The sequence below is a fragment of the Borostomias antarcticus genome (assembly GCF_949987555.1).
Source record: "Borostomias antarcticus genome assembly, chromosome: 6".
NCBI lineage: Eukaryota > Metazoa > Chordata > Actinopteri > Stomiiformes > Stomiidae > Borostomias > Borostomias antarcticus.
This window is the reverse complement of record NC_140239.1, coordinates 10,464,803-10,489,291: the sequence shown is the minus strand read 5'-3', so window position 1 is coordinate 10,489,291 and position 24,489 is coordinate 10,464,803. Positions and strand designations below refer to the sequence as shown.

At 49.2% G+C, this 24,489-nt stretch overlaps 1 protein-coding gene across 1 annotated transcript in view; it reads left to right on the top strand.

The window, feature by feature from the left end:
- castor1 (cytosolic arginine sensor for mTORC1 subunit 1) overlaps nt 1–24,489 on the top strand; it is a 35,345-nt gene that overhangs the window by 2,849 nt on the left and 8,007 nt on the right. Inside the window, exons 2-3 of the mRNA XM_084439225.1 lie at nt 21,630–21,700; nt 23,916–24,109. Coding sequence (XP_084295351.1) covers nt 21,630–21,700; nt 23,916–24,109 — 265 coding nt within the window. The remainder of the gene's footprint in view (nt 1–21,629; nt 21,701–23,915; nt 24,110–24,489) is intronic.

Below are 24,489 nucleotides of genomic sequence, written 5' to 3'. Positions count from 1 at the left end.
GCTGGTAGACCGGCTCGAGCCGCGGAGTCTTTTCCTGCTAAAGCAGACGTGACTCACGCGGGGCTCGCCGGCTCAGCTGATGTGATGTATTCGGCTAGAGCCACCGGGTCTTCCGTGAAAAAGTCGGAATTGACCATGGCAGGTCTCGCCGCAGCTGGGAAACCGACTCGAGCCGCGGAGTCTTTTCCTGCAAAGAGAGCAGACGTGACGCGCGCAGCTCTCGCCGGTTCAGCGAATGTAATATATTCGGCTAGAGCCGCCGGGTCCTCTGTGAGAAAGTCAGATTTGACCGCGGCAGGTCTCGCCGCCCCTGTTCTAAACAGACCGTTTGGGTTTTTAACAGAGGGGATGTGTGCGCCCAGGCCAAGTGCTATGGCTGTACTGCCCTGTTCGGAGTTTTCTCGGGACCGACCGCTGGCGGGGTTTAGCGGCGAAAAAGATGCGCTAGACCCCCAGACGGCGTTCGTTCATTCGGGCCGAGCGTTCGAGCCTCTCCCTGTGTGTTCGACAGGTAGAGAGTTTTCACGCTCACCGGTCAGTGAGAATACTTCCGTGTTTACTGCCTCGGCTGGCTATTTAACACTGCCCGCCTCTCATGTCCCGTCTAGTCGGTCTGCGAAAGACGGCACCTTGACAGATCATGCAAATGTGAAGGCGGGGCTTCCCGCATTGCAACACTCCGCCGTTTTCTCTCAATGGGATGAGCAACGGCGGCTTGTTAGCAATGCGGACGGTGTCGGCTCACTTCCTCTTTTTGTGAATGAAGTGCTTCTTGACAGGAATGCCATTCATCCTCGCGCTGTTCAGGGACATGGAACTCCCAATGGGGATTTTTCATCTCCCTTTCGAGGGTGGCCCGCCTTGGGCCAGGACAGCAGAGTTTCTCAGCTGTCCGGTGGCGGTCAGGGCCAAATTGAACTATGGCAGGTTCCTCGATCTGTTCCCGCGATCTCCGGCACAACCTCTTTCCAACCGCTTCACAGTCTGGCAGGAGAGATGTCTCCTGGACAGCTGGTTGCAGCGTGTTCTACGGGAAGGGTATCTCATTCAGTTTTGTTGCCCCCCACCGCCCTTCACGGGCGTAGTGGAGACAGTGACACCGCGTCCCGCTCAGGCTGCCGCTCTGTCAGCAGAGATTGCAGAACTGATGGCGAAGGGAGCGGTAACTGTGGTCCCGTCAGGCCAGAGGGACGAGGGATTTTATTCCCGCTACTTCCTCGTGCCAAAGAAGACGGGGGGCGTGAGGCCAATTTTGGACCTCCGCCTTTTCAACAAAACGGTGGCGAATCTGAAGTTCCATATGCTTACGGTGCGACAAATGCTGGAGGCATTCCTTCCCGGCGATTTTTGCACCAGCATAGACCTCAAGGACGCTTACTTCCACATACCGATAGCTCATCGGCATCGGAAGTTTTTGCGTTTCGCCTACCTGGGTGTGGCGTACGAATATACCAGACTCCCGTTTGGATATGCGCTCGCCCCCAGAACCTTCTCCAATTGTGTGGAGGTGGCGTTGAGGCCACTGCGCCGGCAGGGCATCAGGATCCTGGCGTACCTGGACGACCTGCTGGTACTGGCTCCGTCGCCTTTGTTGGCTCTGATGCATACCGCCACGGTGGTGCGGCATCTCACCGACCTGGGGTTTGCAATCAACTGGGAGAAGAGTGCTCTGTGGCCGGCCCGTCAGATTGTTTACCTAGGTATCAATCTGGACACGAGCGCCATGAGAGCACGGCTATCCGATTCAAGGAGGGAAACACTGGAGAAGAGTCTCAGTGTTTGCCGTCCTTCTCGAAAGATCGCGGTTCTGTCGATCATGCGCCTTCTGGGTCTCATGGCAGCCGCCCATGTGGTAGTGTCACTGGGCCTTCTTCACATGAGGTGCGTGCAGAGATGGTTCGCGCGGCTTCGTCTGGACCCTGTGAGGCACAGACGGCGCCTTGTGCGGATGCCGGGGTCGTTGTCAGCAGACCTCGACTATTGGAGGGACCGGCGCGTAATAGCGCACGGTGTTCCAATAGGCAGGGTGTCGGCTCACGTCGCTGTCTTCACAGACGCGTCTCTAAGCGGCTGGGGTGGTACATGTCTGTCCCAGGCCGTAGGTGGTTTGTGGGCCGTCGGAGAACGGCGCCACATCAACCTCCTGGAGTTGGAGACGGTGCTACTGGCATTGCGCCACTTTGTACACCTGGTACAGGGGCGCGATGTGCTGGTGCGGTCAGACAACCAGACCACAGTAGCTTACATCAACCGACAAGGGGGAGTCCGCTCGCCAGCGCTTCACCGTCTGGCGGTAACGCTGTGGCGATGGGCTCATGTCAATCTCCGGTCACTGACAGCGCGGCACATTGCCGGCCGTCTGAACGTCGGGGCGGACCTGATGTCTCGGGGCGGGCCTCACCCGGACGAGTGGAGCCTACATCCTCAGATAGTGGCTCAGCTCTGGACCCGGTTCGGCAGAGCAGGGGTGGATCTCTTTGCTTCGAGAGAGAACGCGAAGTGTCCCCTCTGGTTCTCTCTGAGACAGCAGGACCAGCCTCCGCTGGGCGTGGATGCGTTCGCGCATGCCCCCTGGCCGGGGGCGCTGCTGTATGCTTTCCCGCCGATGGGGCTGATTTTACCATTGTTGGCCAGGGTGCGGTCAGAGGGTGCATCAGTGATACTGATAGCGCCGGACCGCCACTGGGCGAGATGGTATGCAGAAGTGATGGCCATGACTACTGTAGAACCGTGGCACATCCCTCATTGGCCGAACGCTCTGTCCCAGGCGGAGGGCTCAATTTGCGCACCTCCAGTCTTGGGACGGCCGCTGGTGGCCTGGCTCTTGAACGGCGGAGATTGTCTGATAGGGGACTCTCTCCGGCCGTGATCTGTACAATTCAGAGCGCGCGCGCGGCTTCCACTGCCTTGGTTTACTCTGGCAAATGGGCTGCTTTTGCGCGTTGGTGTGAGGAAAGGGACTTCGCTCCCGAGTCATGCTCGGTCGAGGCGATTTTGGAATTCCTTCAGCACCTGATGGATCATGGTGGCGGTTTGGCAGCATCCACTATCAAGGTGTATGCGTGTGCTATTTCCGCATGCCATGAGGGGTTCGCCAAAACTACGGTTTTCGGGCATCCCCTGGTTAAACGCTTCCTGGCCGGCACGCGCCGTCTTCGCCCTGTGCGTAAGGCTGCGGCGCCGCCTTGGGATTTGCTCTTGGTTCTGGATGCGCTATGTAAAGCGCCGTTCGAACCAATGGAGCGGATATCTCTCAAGTGGCTATCGATTAAGACCGCGCTGCTCCTTGCTCTGACGTCGGGCAAGCGGGTCAGTGATCTGAGGGCGTTGACAGTTTTTCTCATCACGGGTGATGGGAGCAAAGCTGTGTTGCGCACGGATCCATCTTTCGTTCCGAAGGTGGTCCGGGGCGCCTATAGGGCACGGGATTTGGAGCTGGGAGCCTTCTATCCTCCACCTCATGCGAGCGAGGAAGAGGCCCGCCTGCATTTGTTGTGTCCTGTGCGTGCGTTGACGTGTTACGTCCAGCGCACGGCTGCGGTCCGCACCACCCCCCAGTTGTTGGTTTGCCACGGCCCAGGGAAGGTGGGTTCTCCGTTGTCGAAACAGCGTCTCTCCCATTGGATCTGTGAGGGCATCGCCCAGTCTTACGTGACTGCGGGTCGTCCTCTGCCTGGTGCTGTTCGGGCACACTCCACAAGGGGTGTGGCCACGTCAGTTGCCCTGTTCAATGGTGTGTCAGTGGAGGACATCTGTGCGGCGGCGACTTGGTCGTCCCCGTCTCCTTTTGTCCGTTATTACCTTTTATCCATGTCCTCTGTCTCTGTGGCGTCATCTGTGCTAAACACAGCCGCCGGTGCGAGCCAGCGTTAGACAGGATTTTTTCATGTAGGTGTTCGGCTCGAGTCGCCGGGTCTTCTGTGAAAGAGTCAGAATTGACCACGGCAGGTCTCGCCGCTACTGGAGAACCGGTTTGAGCCGCGGGGTCTTTTCCTGCTAGGAAAGCAGACGTGACTCACTCAGGTCTCACCGGTTCGGCTAAGGCAGGAGCAGGCCCGTCTAGTGACGTTCCGCTCCTGTTTATGTGTGAGGCTGGGACGGGCTTGTTACGGAGTAACCGCTTTGGTCCAGCTCTCGCCCCACGTGCCTCTCCTTGCCCTCGGCTGTGATAGACTGAGTGTGGCGGGGTGGGGCCAGTGCTTGGGTCGGATCAACTGTTAGTATGGTCTCGCCTTGGAGCCCTGGCTTGTGTCCTGACTGGTTTTTCCCTTACTGGGGCCAGCAAGAGTGTATGGTGCGGTCGTGTAGCTCCGCTTATGCCAATAGGAGCTAGCCCTGTGGGGCGGAGCTCCACGAAATAGAACGATGGTTACGTATTGTAACCCTAGTTCTATGAGTGGAGCGGAGCCCCACAGGGAACAGACTTGCTGACCCCGCAGTCTGCTCGCTGAAAATTTCGGTTAGGAGCAGATGTGCGGGCGTAGCCCGCTTATACAGTGGTGCACCGGACCTGGTTGGACACAGGTGCGTGTATGTTTTTTTCTTCAGTCAATGTAGCTAGCTGGGTTTCGCTAGCCAATAGGAGCTAGCCCTGTGGGGCTCCGCTCCACTCATAGAACTAGGGTTACAATACGTAACCATCGTTATCCCTACTGTCTATAGTGATAACAGCTGTTATCCGTTCCCTACTATCTAGTAGTGTTGTCAAAAATATCGATTTTTCGATTCATATCGATTCTGAATATTTAAAACAGTTTCAATACTAATTTCCCGCAATATCGATATTTTCCACACTATCGATACCAGCTGGCTTTCTCGCTCTGTCTTCTCTCCTACAGCGAGTTGTTGACACACAGGCACACACACACAGGCGCACACACACAGGCACACACACGCTGCTGCTTTGCACACATGGCCCCGCCCCCTCCCCCTCACAGACCTGTCTTGTCAACAAATCCTCTCACTCGCTCTGAAGATGGCAAGTGCAGAGCCTCCGCGACTCGTGGATAAAGAAAACAGCAGAAGTGCTGTTTGGAAGTACTTCGGGTTTGAAGCAAATGACGAAGGAAAAGCTAAAGATGCCACGAAGCCCATTTGCAAGCGTTGTTCCAGAGTAGTGCCAACGAAAGGTGCAAACACAACAAATTTAGCAAAACACCTCTAGGACCGACACGCGGATCTCTATAAAGAATTTAGAGGGTGACAGCTCCACTTTCAACATCACTGAAACATTAAACAAAATGGCCCAGTAAACTATTAACTTTAGTTTAATACATGAACTCTAGTTTAATACATCCATGAGCTTGCTATCGAAACGCCGCATTGACTGTGTGTGTGGGGGGGGCGGCGGTAGATAAGATAGCTAACGTGAAGCTAAGCTAGCTAATCCCCCTCAAAGCTACCCAGCAATGGGCCAAAGCAGTCAATGTGGCGTCTGAATAGCTGAGGGGAATTAGCTAGCTAGCTACTAGCTAGCTCATGGATGTAAACTAGAGCTAGTTAGCTTAGCTTCGAGAATGGCTGTTGGGCTAACAGGACAGCACCAGCTATCAAGCCTGAGGAATCTTGAGTTAATGGTCAGTAAATCAACTCAGATGCTGTTATGCTTAACACACAGTACTATTAACTTTACTTAATTTCTAAGATTAGATTAGATAATAGTTATTTTTAAAGGTCGGATCTAAAGAGAAACCAAGGTTTTTAAAAGTGATATTTATCTTCTCTTATAGTACCAGAGAGAAGCTGAGGAGAATCGAACAGCAACAAAAGCGACACACACACAGCCTACCCTACTAGCTGTATTTGAACAACAAAGAAAGTATGATGCAAAATCAAATGAAACCAAGAAACTGAACAGGGCTGTAGCAGAGTACATATGCATGGATCAGGTCCCCGTGTATACTGTTGAGAAACCTGGGTTCAGACAACTTCTTGGACAGTTAAATAACAAGTATGCTTCACGGAATCATTTCATGTACACTGAAATCCCCGCCCTATACAATGAAACAAAAGATAAAATCATGGAGAGCCTTGGGGGGGGAAACCCTTCTTTTCATGCACCACTGACCTGTGGACCAGCAGGGCCACATCCACATTCATGGCAGTAACTCTGCAGTTTATAACAGAATCCTGGGACATGCAGAGCTGGTGTTTGGGCTGTGTTGGGCTGCACTCAGAGCACACAGGGGACAGCTTGAGGGAGGCGTTGGAGGAGATGGTACATGAAACATGGGAGCTGGACATGTCAAATATGGCTGGCATCACCACTGATAATGCCTCAAATAACAAAAAAACATTTCAGCAGGACTTCACATGGGTCCCCTGCTTTGGGCACAACCTACACCTAGCCATTAGCAGGGCCTGGATATAGACCGTGTGTCTGGAGCGCTGTCGAGGCTGAGGAAGACAGTCTGCTTTCAGCAGGTCAAAAAATCGAAAATTTTATGCCCTCAATGTTGTCAATTTCTCCCCGTGGTATCGAAAATGGTATCGAGTATCGATACTTTTCAAGGTATCGTATCGAAGTTAGAAATTCCAGTATCGTGACAACACTACTATCTAGTACACATCGGTTATCCCTACTATCTTGTGCACATCAGTTATCCCTACTGTCTAGTGCACAGCTGTTCCCTGCTGTCTAGTAGCCTAGCTGATATCCTAGTACACAGCCAGTGCAGAGTATCAGTATGAAGTACACACCTTCCTTTATTGTTTTCCAAGGCCTCTGCTCATGTCCAGGCTTGAATCAAAAACAGGTATAACCGAGGGCACTCGATTGTTCACTGTTTTGCACTGTCATGTCTTTGCACTGTCCTGTCCTGCACCCTGTCCTATGTTGTCTGCAACAGTGTTATGCCTTGACCCTAGTCACATTCCTAGTATGTGAATCATGTGCATGGCTAATAAACAGATCTTGAATCTTGAAGCTTAAATACCGTCCACTCGTCCACGCCGAAAGACTTGCTAGTACCAGCCGTAGGCCTTCTAGTACCAACCATAGACCTTCTAATACCAACTGTAGACCTTTGCCAACAATATACCTTCTAATACCAACTGTAGACCTTTGCCAACCATAGACCTTCTAATACCAACTGTAGACCTTTACCAACCAACCATAGACCTTCTAGTACCAACTGTAGAGATTTGACAACCATAGACCTTCTAGTACCAACTGTAGACCTCTGCCAACCATAGACCTTCTAGTACCAACTGTAGACCTTTACCAACCATATACCTTCTAGTACCAACCATATACTTTCTAGTACCAACTGTAGACCTTTGCAAACCATAGACATTCTAGTACCAACTGTAGACCTTTACTAAAAATAGACAATCTAGTACCAACCATAGACCTTCTAGTACCAACCATATACCTTCTAATGCCAACCATAGACCTTCTAGTACCAACCATAGACTTTCTAGCACCAACTGTAGACCTTTACCAACCATAGACCTTGTAGTACCAACCATATACTTTCTAGTACCAACTGTAGACCTTTGCAAACCATAGACATTCTAGTACCAACTGTAGACCTTTACTAAACAGACAATCTAGTACCAACCATAGACCTTCTAGTACTAACTATATACCTTTACCAACCATAGACCTTCTAGTACCAATTGTAGACCTTTACCAACCGTAGACCTTCTAGTACCAACCATAGACCTTCCAGTACCAACGGTGTACCTTTACCAACAATATACCTTCTAGTACCAACTGTAGACCTTTACCAACCATTGACCTTCTAGTACCAACTGTAGACTTTTACCAACCATAGACCTTCTAGTACCAACCATAGACCTTCTAATACCAACCATAAACCTTCTAGTACCAACTGTAGACCTTTTCCAACCATAGACCTTCTAGTACCAGCCATAGACCTTCTAATACCAACCATAAACCTTCTAGTACCAACCAGAGACCTTTCCAACCAGAGACATTCTAGTACCAACCATTGACCTGGCTGAACTGGAGGTGTCCGGGAGTAATGAAGATACTTACCCAGTGTGTTTGAGAAAGCCTGAGAGAATTCATCCTCTTCGGAGACGGTGTGCTTTGTGATGTCTCCCCAGTGCAGATATCAGTTTGTCCTCAAGGACTTATGTTATCATGGAGGAAGTTGTAATGAACAGAACTATACATTATAACGATTCTATGATTCAGTGTAGCCTCAAGCCAACAGTGGATTTGGTACCTTTTCTGGACGTGGGTCCAGAAGGCTACAGTACCGTACCTTTCCATGGGAGTGGACTTGTACAACACTAAACAATAGAAGAACCCTCTGGAAAAAAGGAGTGTATAGACTGATGGCCAAAATGAGGCTACTACTGTATGAATCCAACCTACTGTGTTCAAAACCACCGTGTCCAAAATTCTATTTTTACAGTCTGTAAGGTTGACCTCCCCTTCAAACATACCACCAGGTCTGTAAGACCAGACATCCCTCCAGACAGCCGTGGACCCCGGCAGCGCCTCCTGGTCTGTGAGGAGTTGTGGAACCTCCTGTTCTATGCGGAGCTGTGGAACCTCCTGGTCTGTGAGGAGTTGTGGAACCTCCTGGTCTGTGACGCGTTGTGGAACCTCCTGGTCTGTGAGGAGCTGTGGAACCTCCTGGTCTGTGACGCGTTGTGGAACCTCCTGGTCTGCGAGGAGCTGTGGAACCTCCTGGTCTGTGAGGAGGTGTGGAACCTCCTGTTCTATGAGGAGCTGTGGAACCTCCTGGTCTGTGAGGATTTGTGGAACCTCCTGGTCTGTGAGGAGTTGTGGAAGCTCCTGGTCTGTGACGAGTTGTGGAACCTTCTGGTCTGCGAGGAGCTGTGGAACCTCCTGGTCTGTGAGGAGTTGTGGAACCTCCTGTTCTATGAGGAGCTGTGGAACCTCCTGGTCTGTGAGGAGTTGTGGAACCTCCTGGTCTGTGAGGAGTTGTTTAGACATGCGCACACACAGCACCAGAGACATTGCACAATGAAAGTTTCGCTGAACGTCACATCACAATCCAAACTACAATGAGCCAGGGGTTTTAGACCTGCTCTCCTAGGCTCATCGGCATGTTCAGGACCTACTGGTCCAGCTGTATTAGGAACCTGCTAGAACCAGCTGTATTAGGAGCGTACTAGAATCATCTGTTATAGGAACCTACCTACTAGGTTAGGGATCTGCTGGGCCAGCTGTATTACTAGGATGAGAAATGGTGCTCGGAGATCACAGACCTCCGCACATGAATGAATTTTGTGGCTCTGTGCGCACGTATGTGCGTGCCAGAAGGACATGTTTGGTATTGCTGCATTCGTTAGGTCGAGAGCTTTATGCCAGTCCAATCCCTGGGTCTCTGTGACCTTCCCATGTCGAGATTGAGGCCATTTTAATTCCCTCCACTGACAATGAATGGAGATGGCTTCGCTAAAGGTTTTATTTTAATTTGTGGATCCGCCCCGTGATTCAGATCCACTTCAAAATGTAGTGGGTTCTAAGTTGGCCCATGCTACACCCCTCCTCCGTGTTTCTTGAAAATCACAAATCGGTCTCGTTGTTTTTGCGTAATCCTGCTAACAAGCCAGAATAAACCAACCAATAAATAAATAGGCCTAAACCAACATGCGCCACCAAAAACATGACCTCTCGCCCTGGACTGTCGCTGGGATGGAGGTAACCAGCTGTGTTGGGGACCTGCTAGAACCAACTGTGTTCAGGACCTACCAGGCCAGCTAGAAGCCTACTGTACTGTGCATGTTCTCTGAATCGTATAGAACACACAGAATGCACCAGCAGCCCGGTGCGGAAGCAGCAGCTGTGGGGGGTGTCCCGCCCAGACCAGGGGGATCTGAGTTTGTTGGCTCGGCGTGCGTGTTGTGTCCTTCTTTTGTGGGCTTGTTGTGTTTCCTGTTTGTTCGGGGAGTGTTTGTTTCCAGAGGCCAATGAAGCCAGTCAGCAGAGTCGACTGGAACAATAACTACTGTAAACAGTATGATTAGTCTGGAGGCTTCAGTGGTGTCAGATTCAGAGCTCTCTCCCCCTCTCTTCTCCCTCTCTCCCCCTCTCTCTCTCTCTCCTCTCCCTCCCTCTCTTCTCTCTCTCTCCTCTCCCTCTCTCCTCTCTCCCCCTCTCTTCTCTCTCTCTCCTCTCCCTCACTCTCTCCCCTCTCTTCTCTCTCTCCTCCCTCTCTCCTCTCTCTCTCCTCTCCCTCCCTCTCCCTCTCTCTTTATCCTCTCTCCCTCTCTCCTCCCCCTCCCTCTCCCTCTCTCCCTCTTTCTCCTCCCTCCTTCCCCTCCCTCTCCCTCTCTCCCCCTCTTCTCCCTCTCGGTTGTACCCCAGCTGGTCGTGAAATCACTCACGGTGATTTCGAGTCAAGTGGGAAATACTTAGAGAGTCACCTACTGCTGCGTCAGCCAGTACGCGTGCACCACTCACCGAGTGGAAACTCCGTCGAATGTGACATGAAACCCAACGTGAAGCAAATCGCAGGCGAAAGGAAAGTCTAACGTCTACTACCATATATGACCTTGAAACACTGCTACATTGCTTTTCTCTAATGCAGGCGGGATATTTTTTCATGAAGACCAACTGAAGTTATGTAACTTTACATTCTTGTGTGAATATAGTACAAGTAAAACTATGAAATTGTGTTTAATCTGTGCGTGGATGAGGTGAATTTACCCATATGAAGCTGGCTAATATGTATAGTGCTTCGAGCGTGTCTATTGAGAGGCCCAGACAGGTTAACAAGCTTACGGTAAAATGTTTTCATGTTGCTTCAAAAAAAAAAAAAAAAAAATATTACATCAGGTCACCCCTGGCGGGTCACCAGCTCTTATAAATCAGCTACAGACGTTCATGTGCATTTGTCTGGATTTATTATCCATGTGGGAATTCACACCACTTGCTTCGATTAAAAATATGGAAGCTAATCCATTCCTTCCTTTGCAAGTCCATTACTTGCACATTTTGGATTCACTTTTTCGACTGTTGAAAATGACTTGATGAGTTTCTTCTTATTTTGACCTATATTATTGAAAAAGTGTAGCGTAAATAAGTTGTCATGCACTATGCATATTTTGGTATTTTTGAGGGCTAGGCCTACATTGTTGAAAAAGCATCAAAGCATTGAAAAAGCATAAGGAACTAAGCATAAACAAAACTTGTATGCCCTAAATAACGCTTTGTTGAAAATAACTTGATGTCTTCTTATTCTAGTAAGCTGTATAGCACAATTCATACGTCTAACTCTTCCGATTTAGAGTCCATGAAAGTGTTGGCTTTATGTAATGAACGCCTCGCTGCAAAACTCTCTTCACTCTCTCATTGCAGCAGTTTCTCATTGCTCTCATTGCGCGTCGGAGTGGTGGGGTACATCAAACTTTTGGGGTACTACTCAACGTTTTGGCTGCACACGCTCCCTCTCTCTCCTCTCTCCTCTCTCTCTCCTGTCTTTCCTCTCTCCCTCTCTCTTCTCTCTCTCCTCATCTCTCTCCTCTCTCTCTTACTTCTCTCTCGTCTCTCTTGTCTCTCTCCTCTCTGTCCTCTCTCTTCTCTCTCTCTTCCCTCTTCTCTCTCTCTCTCTCTCCTCTCTCACAGCCCTCTGTGTTTGGAACAGCCCAGGCCCAAGCAGGAGTCTGAGATCGTTCTCAAGCAAACAACCATGACTGGAATTTTAAGGAGGCAACCATTCAGCACAGTGGATGGCAACAAGTGGGCCCAGCAGAACCAGCTCAGTGCGTAGTATTCATCTCAAGGGGTACCACGCTGTTTGCTTGTCAGTACCAAGCGGTTTGCTCCATAGACCTGGAAGTGTGCGTGCGTTCGTGCGTGCGTGCATGTTCAGAGAGTCTAACGCCCAGGCCACACCAACTGCGTGACTGCGTTGTGTTGCACCGGAAGTTCCAGTCATTTCCAATGTAACGCTGCGTTTTGCCAACAGGGTTGCGTTCCGAAGCGTATGCGCTGCATTTCGGATCACGCAAGCGTTGGATTTATCGAACGCTTGCATCAAATCCACTGCATAGATCTGGCCGGAAGTATCATAGAATCACTGGCCAGGCGAACATTTCAGGACAGGTGTCATGGCGGACGTCCAAGCGGGGCAGAGCGAGGGAGTTTATAAATCAAATATTGGCTAAATATGTCCATGGAAAAATTATTTCTTCCGACAGATATCTTAGTTATAACGACACAGAACTACAAATGCAGTTTTGTGTTGATACGTGAGGCAGAAATTCAATTTCGAAAAATCTCACGATCTCGTAGCTAACTGGTAACGTTTACCTCTATGGTTGCCCTATTGTGAGCGAGAATTGAATCACTTTTTGGGCTATATAGCATCACGTACACCATAGGCTGTATATATATATATCATATACGACTATAAGGCTATATATAAAATATTTATTTAAAAATGTGTCAAATACTGATCTAAAAACTGCATCGGCAGCCTATTATGTTGTCTCCCGCCTATATTCGAATTGTGGAGGGAGTTAATACTAATATAAATAGACACAACAGAGCCGGTTCTCACATCTTTCAACAATGAGACCAGTTCTGAAGAGCGTGCTGAAGATAGCGATGCTAGACGACCAGCCACCGCCAAAGCGCCGGCGGTCTGTGTGGGTCCAGCCGTATATCACTGCCCGTAAAGAAGCCGGAGAGTACCATCGTCTGGTCCAAGAGCTTCGGCTGAATGGAGAGGAGTTTCGGAGATACTTTCGCCTCGACCGGGGTCAGTTTGACCATGTCCTCCAAATGGTTGGATCCAGAATTGAGAAGATGGACACCAACTACCGGGAAGCTATCAGCCCAGCTGAACGGTTGGCGATTTGTCTCCGGTAAGTCAGGCCCCGAGAGCTGATTGTAGATAACCATCATCAAGAAAAGAGAGACCGGCACTCACGGTAGGCTATAATGAAACTATGCCTTTTATTAGGGCAGAAGATCGGACGTTTCGGCGCTTGCCTTTTTCAACAATCTTTGGCTTTGTTGAAAAAGGCAAGCGCCGAAACGTCCGATCTTCTGCCCTAATAAAAGGCATAGTTTCATTATAGCCTACCGTGTGCCGGTCTCTCTTTTCTTAAGTATCTACCCTCCAGGCACCCAGGCTGTTGTATACACGGGAGTTGTGCGCTTTACTTATATTTCAGATAACCATTATTAAAATCATTAATGTCTAGATGAAGGCTAGCCTATATTCTATCGTATGCTACTGCATGTGTGTGCCTGTGGGCTTTTGTCTGTGCCCAAGTGCAGTGCACTGGTAGAAGCGCTGTTTGAACCACACGGGTAGCCTATTAATTGTGATGGATCCAGGAACTTAAAAATGATAGATAATAATACACTGCATTTACATTAATTAAAATCCTAAGACGCTTACAGAATCAGATCTGATTTTAATGAATGTAAACATAATCTATTATTATCTATAATTTTAAATGCCCTGCCCTAAAATACCCCTGCCCTATAGGACTATCCCGGCTCTAGACTAGCCTACCCCTGCCCTATGGGACTATCCCTGCCCTAGACTATCCCTGAATAAATAACCCCTGTAGTAGGAGGCATTTCTGTCTGTGTATAAACGATAAGGTGTATGTGTGGTTCAGGTAGCACTGTCTGCACATAATAAAACAATCTCTCACGTAGGCACACATACTGTACACACACAGCACAACACTGTAATACACTACCCTACAAAAATGCATCCTAAACTATAACATTCTTTTTCAGATTCATGGCAACAGGGGACTCCTTCAAGACAATTGCCTTTAGCTTTAGAGTGGGACGGTCCACAGTGGCAGCCATTGTTCCCTCTGTGGCGGAAGCTATTTGGTAGATTGTCTGGTAGAGGTTTACATGCCTGTCCCCAAGGAGGAAGACTGGAAGGCCATTGCTGCGGAGTTCAAGGAGAGATGGGATTTTCCCAACTGTGTAGGCTCCATCGACGGGAAGCACATTGTGATCCAGGCTCCACCAGGCTCCGGGTCGCAGTACTTCAACTACAAGGGCACCTTCTCCATCGTGCTCCTGGCCATTGTAGATGCGAAGTACTGCTTCCGTGTTGTTGATGTCGGTGCCTACGGCAAAGGGAGTGATGGGGGTACTCTCCGCGACTCTGCCTTTGGACAGGGACTACGCGACGGCACTCTGGGAATTCCACCACCTGTACCTCTCCCGGGGGCTGAAGACCTGGGACCCATTCCCCATGTGTTCGTCGGCGATGAGGCCTTCCCTTTGAGATCCAACCTCATGAGGCCCTACTCCGGACACGAGCTGCCAAGACAAAATCGAGTCTTCAACTACCGACTATCCAGGGCAAGGATGGTGGTTGAGTGCACGTTTGGGATTCTGGCAGCCCAGTGGAGGATGTATCGGCGGGTCATTGCTCTCCCCCCAGCAAAAGTGGAAGCCTGCGTGAAGGCCACGTGTGTCCTCCACAACTACCTGAAGAGGACAGCCCAGGAGCCATCAACGACATGGGAGGTGGACAGGCCATGTAATAATCTGCAGAACATCACCAGGGCAGGCACCAACAACGCTGCCAGGCAGGCACTCGAAGTGAGGGAGAAGCTGACCAGGTTCTTCATGTCGGCAGTAGGAGAAGTCCATTGGCAGCACACAGTGGAGTGAGGCACACACTGCAATTCATCCAGTCAAAACCAAAAGGTCCTTTTAAGGACCAACCACCATTATCCATGAAGAGCAATTGTTTTCAAAGTGTCATGCCTCATTCTTTCATTACATTTTACACAACACTCAAAAGGGCATTATATAATCATTTGACATGACCGGGTTGATAACTAAGGTATTACAGTAGTCATTTACAGTAGCAGACACCTTTATCCAAAGCCACTCAGTGTACCACTACTCACCAGAACCCAAAGTTTACAGTATGTTCTACACTTATTTAAGGACTGAACATGAGATTGGGCTATAAAATGATGGAATCTGATGCACAAACATAATGAAAAATAAACTTTATTAATTAAAGATTATATCTTTAATCAACAATTAAATTACCTTGTGGTAATTAATAACAATTACCACAACGCAGAGGATATCCCCATATCTGTAAGAGAAGAACACAAACAGGGTTAGGCTACATATAGGTTAATTAGACATAAAAATGAATGAAATTGATATATTGAGGACAGAAAGTTATTTGAGGGGTGCAGTGATATGTGCAAACCAGCCCAGTAGGTGGCAGTATTAATATTTTTAATGTCTTGTTTTCATTTGTTGTAGTTTAGTAATAACTTTAATAAACTAATAGTGACACTGAATGGACTGGTAGGCATAATACAATAGGGTGAATAAGAGGAAAACCATCTCATGCTGTGTGGAAGCTGTAGGAGGGAGGCTGGGGGTTGGAGGCTACGGTAGACGGTGGGTCTGGAGGATGGAGGTAAGAAGAATAGAGTTACATAGGTTACTTGGAACAGAAAATGAAACTACAGTATATTGAGGATAAATGTACAGTATATTGAGGATACAAACTTACCACCAAACTCTGCTTCATAAAGGACCAGTTGGATTTTCACTTTCACAGCTGCCTTCTTCTGCAGTGAGAGTCTTTTCAATGTTGGCACAAGGCTCTGGGTATATAGCATGTCCTCATCCGTCACCTTGGCCTGTTCGGCATCCCTTTCAACCGATTCCAGAAGCCGCTGCTGAAATTGATTCAGAGGGATAGGCTGGTGGGACCGATGCCGTCTGTTGCCCGGCAGTGGTGGTGGCAGGCCAGGGGAAGGTGTGGGGCCTGTGGCGGAGGTGACAGGCATGGGGGCAGTGGCTCTGGGAGTAGCTGGTAAGTTGGCAGTGGACACAGGTAAGGGACCAGCAGCTGGTAAGTTGGCAGTGGACACAGAAATAGGGCCAGTAGCTGGTAAGTTGGCAGTGGACACAGAAATGGGGTCAGTAGCTGGTAAGTTGGCAGTGGACACAGAAATGGGGTCAGTAGCTGGTAAGTTGGCAGTGGACACAGAGATGGGGCCAGTAGCTGGTAAGTTGGCAGTGGACACAGAGATGGGGTCAGTAGCTGGTAAGTTGGCAGTGGACACAGAGATGGGGTCAGTAGCTGGTAAGTTGGCGGTGGACATGGGTGAGAGGCTGGCTGCTAGTAGGTTGCTGCTGGTGGCCCTTGGCTTTATGAATGGATCTAGGAAGCATAGGATTTGAAGGAACCTCCAGGGCTGTTGGGTTGTAGCTGCTGCTCCTGATCTCTTCTTCTCCTTTTCCTCTCTCTTTTCCTTTTGGTAGCGATCCCTCAGCCCACGCCACTTCTTCCTACAGTCGTCTTCTACACACACACACACACACACACACACACACACACACACACACACACATAGTTAGCTGACTTGAATGCCAACATGGCCATTTAGAACTTGTCCAAAACAAATACTAACAGACAGACAGACTAAAAATTGTTACATTAAGCCTAATTTATGATGTATAAGACAAGCTATGGCTCATATAACGTTACACACAACATGGTATACATTTATACTGTTATTTTATGTGTGTCTCTGAGCCAGCTTGTCTTATACATAAACTAGCCTTTACTTATGTATGTACCGGTAGCTAGATAAATGCCAGATTTGGAAGCCTATTCAGTAACAATTTGGGCGCTAAAAACGTGACCGCTGACTTTTTTCAACACTAGCAATGGATGAAATAGCTAGCTACGTTAGCTAGCCAGAATAGATTCACGAAAACTGAAGCTACCTGGAAGACCTACAGTTGTGGCCACTTGCCTCCACGCCGCATTTTTCATGTTTAAATTGCGATAGGCATCACAGCTGCTGTCATAAATACAGCGATGCCCAGAGACCGCAATAATCAAGCTCTCCTCAATATTGGGCATTGCTGTCTCGTCCTTCTTCTTCTTTATGGGGTTGCGCTGTCTCGTCCTGCGCGCACAGCTGCATTCAAATAGTGACGTATGCTGCGTTCAAGTAGAGAGGGCGGTTGCGATACGTTCAACGCAGTCACGCAGTTGGTGTGGCCTGGGCGTCAGGGCCCTTTCACACAGGCCACGGGACTGAGGTTGGGAGAATCCTAAGACCATCCTGATTGGTGATCACATGAGCTCACATTCTGTTTCTCTACACGGATCGGTCTGGTGACTTGTGCTTGGCCAGTTTTACCGGTCCAATCAATCTGCGCCCAGTTAAGTCGATGACGCAAATCATAAATATGCTCTCTGTGGTTTTGATTTGATAGGTTCCTAAATTTTTTGTCTTGGGTCGTGCGACATGTGTTCCATCAAACCACTGTTTGAGATCTTTAGGTTGGACAGACAGGCTGAAATGTCAGACGTATTATTATTAAAGCTTCCTACTGCTATTTAATCCTTCTCTATGTTGCAGTGAAACATTTTGTCCAGGTTGTGTTTACTCGGAAGTATGTTGGTATGTTTCTACACTGCTTTCCTTCCTTCTATAGCATTTCTAATTGTGTGCAGCTTTTGTCTCTCTCTCTCTCTCTCTCTCTCCCTCTCTCGCTCTTTCTCTCTCTCTCCCTCTCTCTCCCTCTCTCTCTCTCTCTCCCTCTCTCGCTCTTTCTCTCTAAACTCCAGCTCTAGTGCGCTCTACACAGCTGTAAGCTTGGCGCTGTTCAGCTACATACAGTTCGTATGTGGACACACAGCCTAACATATGTGAAAACACCCTGAGAGCACAAACCACAAAAACAGGAAACCAGGCCGACGGCAGGACCGACCCTGACCCGCACACCACGACCCCGCTCAGAACCAGTCACCCAACAAGACCAGTCCTGCACACGGAGGACCAATCCTGCACAGTCACGTGAAAGAGGCTGCATTGACTAGAGCCTGGGCTTGTCGCTTGTCGTGTTGTTGTAAAAGTGTGTTGTAAAAGTGTATTGTAAGTGTGAAGGTTTTTGGGCAGTGTCCAAACTGAACTTTCTTAACTGTCTTAACTTTTTGTTAAGTGATACAAGGACTCAGTTATGTAAGCGATATCCTCCCTGCCTTCAAGCAAGATATTTTATATTATCCTACACTATTTTGTTGCAGTTTGGTCACAAGATTTTACCCTCCGGGGTTTACTATCTTGATGGAACATCTACCCACGTTTGGCACTTGGCAGGTGTTAGCTGCACACCCTGACTGCACAGTTGTTCCATGTCTGTGCAGTGTTTTCTTGTCTGTCTCTGGTCTAGCCTGGTCCCTCAGCCCTGGCTCGGCAGGTCTCACCTCTCCCCTGCTCTGCTCAACCTGCAGGAAGTAGTACTCTCAGAGTCAGAGGTCAACAGGAAGCCAGCAGGCTCAGATAACACAACAGGCATGCCGAGTTAGCACCCTCTCTCCCCTTCGCTCTGTCTCTCTTTCACTCTCACCCTCTCCCTGACTGTCTGTCTCTCTCTCTTTCATTCTCTCTCTCTCTTTCACTCTCTCTCTCCCTCTGTCTCTCTCTCCCTCTGTCTCTCTCTCTGTATCTCTCTCTTTCATTTTCTCTCACTCTCTCCCTGTCCCTCTTTCACTCTCTCTCTCTCCCTGTCTCTTTCACTCTCTCTCTCTTTCATTTTCTCTCTCCCTGTCTCTCTCTCTCTCTCTCCCTGTCTCTTTCACTCTCTCTCTCTCCCTGTATCTCTCTCCCTGTCTCTCTCTCTCTCTCTTTTTCTCTCACTCTTGTTTTATTGTCCCATCTCATGAAAAGCATTGGGCTACTTTTTGATGAGTCATGAGACGGACTTTGCGCAGGATTGTAGTGTCACACAGCTGACTGATAGAGACAGAGAGAATGTGACCGAGCTTTTGAAGATTCCAGGTGCTGTCAGACTGTGTCTGGAAAGTAGTACGTCTACATTTACTTCTATACCTCTTTTGTTACCATTATGTGTTTGCATCCTATTTCTGTTGTGCCCCCTCTCCGGGGGTCATGCAGACATTGGGTCACCCCCAGACTCTGTAACCCCTCTAACCTCATCTATCCTACTGTCTCAACTCATAGAGAGCAAGTGGTGACAGGGGGACTTTGGAATTGCCAGTCGGCGGTGCCCAAAGCTGAGTTTATCTCAGGATATGCATCCTCGTTCTACCTCAACTTCCTTGCTCTCACCAAGACATGGATCACACCAGAGAACACTGCCACACCTGCAGCCCTGTCAGATGTGTACTCTTTCTCCCACACTCCCAGAGCTGTGAGGCGGGGTGGTGGTACTGGCCTGCTCATTTCCCCAACATGGAAATATTCTCTCTTCTCTATTCCACAGTTCTCCCTGCCCTCTTTTGAATTCCATGCTGTCTCTGTCACGTATCCAATCAAGCTCACCATTGCGGTTGTGTATCGCCCACCAGGTCCTCTTGGTGAGTTCCTGAAGGAGGTTGATACACTAGTTTCACACTTCCCTGATGATGGGTCCGCACTCATCCTTCTCGCCAACTTTTGGAAAGAAATTGGAACCTCTTCTCTCTTTCCTCTCCTCCTTTGATCTTCACCTCTTCTTCTCCTACTCACAAAGCCGGCAACCAGCTGGATCTCATCTTCACTAGACACTGTTCCACCCCTAACCTCTCTGTCACTCCCCTCCATCTCTCTGACCACTATTTCATGTCCTACTCCCTCTCCCTCCCCTCTTCCCCCGTAACTCCTCCTCCTACCCACATGGTTACTTCCCGTAGCCACCTCCGCTCGCTCTCCCCTACTGACCTTTCCTCTGCCGTCACCTCTGCCCTCCCCGCCCCTGAATCCTTCTCTCTCCTACCCTCTGATACTGCCACTGAGCTTCTCTTCTCTACTCTTTCCTCTTCTCTGGACAATCTCTGTCCCCTCACCTCCAGGCCAGCAGCCCCATGGCCATGGATAGACGGAGCCTGAGAATAGCTGAGCGTAAATGGAGGAAAGGCAGACTCCCAGAGGACCTTCTTAATTTCCAATCTCTTCTTTCCACATTCTCCTCCTCCCTGTCTGCTGCTAAAGCTGCTTTCTTCCACTCTAAAATCCTAACCTCTGCTTCCAATCCTAAAAAACTCTTTGAAACCTTCTCTTCACTACTCCAGACCCCACCTCCTACTCCCAACTCCTCCCTGACAACTTTCTCCAACTTCTTTGACCAGAAAGTTAACGATATCAGATCCTCTTTCCCCCCTCCCCTGGTCAACGCTCCGTTCCACAAGGGTCTGTCCTGGGTCCTCTCCTTTTTCCCCTCTACACTACATCTCTGGGTCCTGTCATTCGCTCGCATGGCTTCTCCTATCACTGCTATGCTGATGACACCCAACTGGTCCTGTCATTTCCCCCTTCTGATACACAAGTGGAGACACGCATAGCTGGGTGCTTGGCTGACATCTTGGAGTAGATGACGACATATCACCTCAAGCTCAATCTGGACAAAACTGAGCTGCTGTTCCTCCCAGAGAATGGCTGCCCGCACCGGGACCTGGCCATCACCATTGAAGACACAGTGGTGACGCCGACTCGGACTGCGAGGAACCTGGGTGTGACTCTGGCACTAGCCTACAGGGCAATGAAAGGAACAGCCCCCCCCTACCTCCAGGCCGTGGTCAAATCCTAGACCCCATCCCGACCACTATGCTCTGCTAGCTCAGGGCGACTGGTTGCTCCGTCACTCCGAGGCCCCTGCGGTCGATCGACACGGTCACAGCTCTTCGCTGTCCTGGCCCCGCAGTGGTGGAACGAACTGCCCACTGTGACTTTAGCTAGATTAAGCTCTTTGTCGCTTGCTAGAAATGAGATGCACTTGTGAGTTCTGACGAGTAGTGGTACACTTGACTACCTGTGTTAAATGCAATTATTGTAAGTCGCTTTGGATAAAAGCATCTGGTACATGACTGTAAGGTAATGTAGTGTCTGATCATTCCAGGACAATATGTCTGATATATATTATATATAGTATAAACAGACAGACACACACACACATTCTCTTCTCCTGCTGTTAGTACCGGCTGCTTGTTCTCTCTCTACCAGGACCCAGCCTCACACAAAGACATTCAACACAAGCGAAGCGTTCAAACCAAACTGTAACGGTCTCTCAGATGCAAAGTGTTCAGGTTCAGCCTTCAAATGGACAGACATACACACACACACAGGTGCAAACAACCCACCCAGACACACTTTATACTTTATCTTTATTTAACTTTATAATAAGATACAAAATATATTTCTGTATATTTTATATCTATTGTAAATAAAGTAGCCTACTGTTCCGCCTCCCCCCTACACACACACACTCACTTATACACACACACACACACACCCCAATATCCCTGCCTGGGCTTACAGTTTGAATGAAAGGGTGCCTTCATTGAAGTGGGGGGTGGGGGCTGAATTGGACGTGGGTCGTCAGAGGACAGCCTTTGTGGTCCAGCAGGGTTAGCTCAGTTCTGCTGACTGAACCTGGTGTTGGGCCAGACGGCATTGGGCCTAAATCAACCACCCCCATCACACACGCACACACACACACACACACACACACACAATCCTTTCAATGATTTCTACAGCAATGCTCACAATGACAATCTGTTGTTTTTAGTTGGTCTAAAAGCTGATGCCATCTTCTCTCCTCTCCTTTCACTCTCTCTCTCTCTCACTCTCACCACCTCACCCCCTCCCTCTCCTCACCCCCCCCATCTCTCTCCCTCTCTCTCTCTCTGTCTCTTTCTCAGGTGTAAGTTCTTCAGTCTGACGGAGACACCAGAGAACTACACTGTGGTCCTGGATGAGGAGGGGTTTAAAGGTTTGGGACCCCCCCCCCACACACACACACACACACACACACACACACCACACCCTGGGCTGACAGACCTTCCACCAGCCCTCACTCTTCTCCAGCTACAGTACTAGTGGTCTGTGTGTCGCCCTACCTACCGATCTGTGAGGTGTTTCAGTCTCAGCACAGTTAAAGGGACATTCCGCCCCGTGTCTCCATGTCTATTTTAAGAGGTAAAAGCGATTGCAGAAGAGCCCCGGGGGACGGGGGGGGGGGGGGGTGATACCACTGAAAAATGATTCCATCCAGAACAAGTGTCCCCCTGTCGGAGGAGGGAGAGGGGGAGAGAGAGAGAGAGAGAGGGATGAGGGGTTCGAGAGAACTGGTGTTCCAGAGAACCGCTTAGATGTTGGAGCAGCTAGAATAAAACCAACAAACTACTGTTTTTCCCAGACCAGGCTCACCCATGTGTGTTTTTCACCAGGTGTCATTTGACTTATGGAAAACCCTGTGTAACCACATGGTATTAATGGCCTATAGCAAGTCAAGTCAAATCAGGCTTATTTGTCACGTACTACATCGTACAGGTAGATGTACGAGCAGCGAAATGTTCTTCCGTTAGCTCCTAGATTGTGCACACACTAAGCAATATACGTACAGAGTTAGAAAGATAAAAAGGAACAATGCGTTACATAAATACAAAATACAAAGTATGTGCATATATACATGAAAGGGTTATATGCTTACCCCGCACGTTTCCTCTTGCTCACAGTCACTCTGGGCTCATGAGGCTGCCGGGCCCTGGCTGTACCACGCGTGTCTGTTTCCTGCACTGGTCTTACTGTCACGCACCAACATACTGAGGCAGGTTCCTCATAGGCGCACACCTAAGATAAGATGATCACAATCAGAATTTGTTTTATCGCCGTGCAGTTTTTAAACGTACTAGGAATTTGCTTTCGGCCGTGGTGCATAACATGGAGACAGCGTTGGACAGGGTGCAGGGACGAGACAGGACAGTGCAAAGAGTGAGTACAAAATGCTAGTGCTAAAAAGGATGAGCTAAGAAAAAACTATATACAAAAAGTAGTGCAGTCAGTGATGAACTGGAAAGGGGGGGGGGGTTTAGGTTAATTGGCTAAATAAAAATCTGATTCTGAATCATCTAGTTTATTACACTGTAATATGCTTCCCCATTATATTCCTCATAAAAGGACAATAAACTCACAAGGGGAGCATAAAACTTAATTTATACTCAGTCGACAAGTGTCGTACGACAAGAACAAGAATGTCGACCGACATTTAGCATTTATACTTCAGCGAAGTGTCTGATCACCTCCATGGTAACTTGCAGAGGTGTGGCTGATTGATCCATGGCAACGAACGTGCCTTCTATCTAGCTATCCAATCACAGCTGTGTGACGAAAGTGACGGCGTCTGTGACATTAGAACGTTTGGTAGGTGCAAGACACCCCTGTCCGACACAAAAAAGTGTTGACAGTCTCTGACGACACTTTCAAAAGTGTCGTACGTCAAAGTATAAATTGGCGTACGTATTCCCAGTGTGAACATCCATGTATGTGGGGGTATTTCAACAATTTGGTGTTTGGACACGGCTCAGGTCAGCCTGCATCCCCCAACGGGGTCCTGGCCGGGGGGCGGGGTCAGACAGGCTCCGCCCACCTCTCTGGGGTGGAGGGGGTGTGTCCTCCAGGTCCGGAGAGGAAGTACAGGACTCTGTTTCCTGTCCTGACACATCTGATACACAAACCCCGGATGAAATCCTGTCCCCTTATCAGTGTGTTTGTGTGTGTGTGCGCGCGTGTGTGTGTGTGTGTGTGTGGCAGGTCTGTTATAGATGTGACAGAAGGACATAGGATCTGTTTCCTCTTGTTACTCTTAGCTAAGTAGGGTTTAATTAGCCTGAGCATGTAGCCTGGGCATGTAATCCCCCCCCCCCACTAGCCCCTCCAGAGGAAGGAGGTGGGGGAGGGGCCCGGGGTAGAGAGCGGGAGGAGGAGGGGGAGGCGGAGGCTGTTCAGAGGAAATGAAGAAAGGCAGCTGTTAGCAACCCGAGCTACAGTCCTAAGGCTAGCAGTTTGTGTTTGTGTAGAGAGATACAGGGAAGGGACCTGAGTGTGTGTGTGTGTGTATGGGTGTATCTATGTCTGTGTGTGTGTGTGTGTGTGCGTGCGCGCGCGCGCGCGTGTGTCCAGACTGACCTCCTCCTCCGTGTGTCCAGAGCTCCCCCCCTCGGAGCACCTGCAGGTGGAGAGCTCTGTCTGGCTGCCCCTCAACGTGGTCGCCAGCGGCAACACCTCCAGCAGCTCGCAGGCCATGGGCGTGACCAAGATCGCCAAGTCCGTCATCGCCCCATTGGCCCAGCAGCACGTATCCGTCTTCATGCTCTCCACCTATCAGACGGACTTCATCCTGGTAAGCCCCGCCCACTCTCCAGGGGGACCCAGCGTCAGGAAGACCGCATGTAGAGGTGGTCTTTCTGCAACAGGCGGGTCCATTTTGCAGAACAGAACCAGTTTCTAGACCTTGTACAGTAGAACCTCAGAGATCCCAACGCGTCGGGAATGAGGGTCATTCAGATCTCTTAGTGAAATGTTCTTAACTCTGAAAGGGACGTCAAAACACGGCAAATTTACAAAATAGAATATTAATTTATTTTGTTTACACACAGGATAAATCAATAAATACCCACTATTAACAATCGAAAAGGCATTGAAATCGCAGTGAAATAACCAACTATACTTGTGTTTTGCCCAAGCCATTTTGTCACCTTACAGTAAAATCATCAAGTTGAC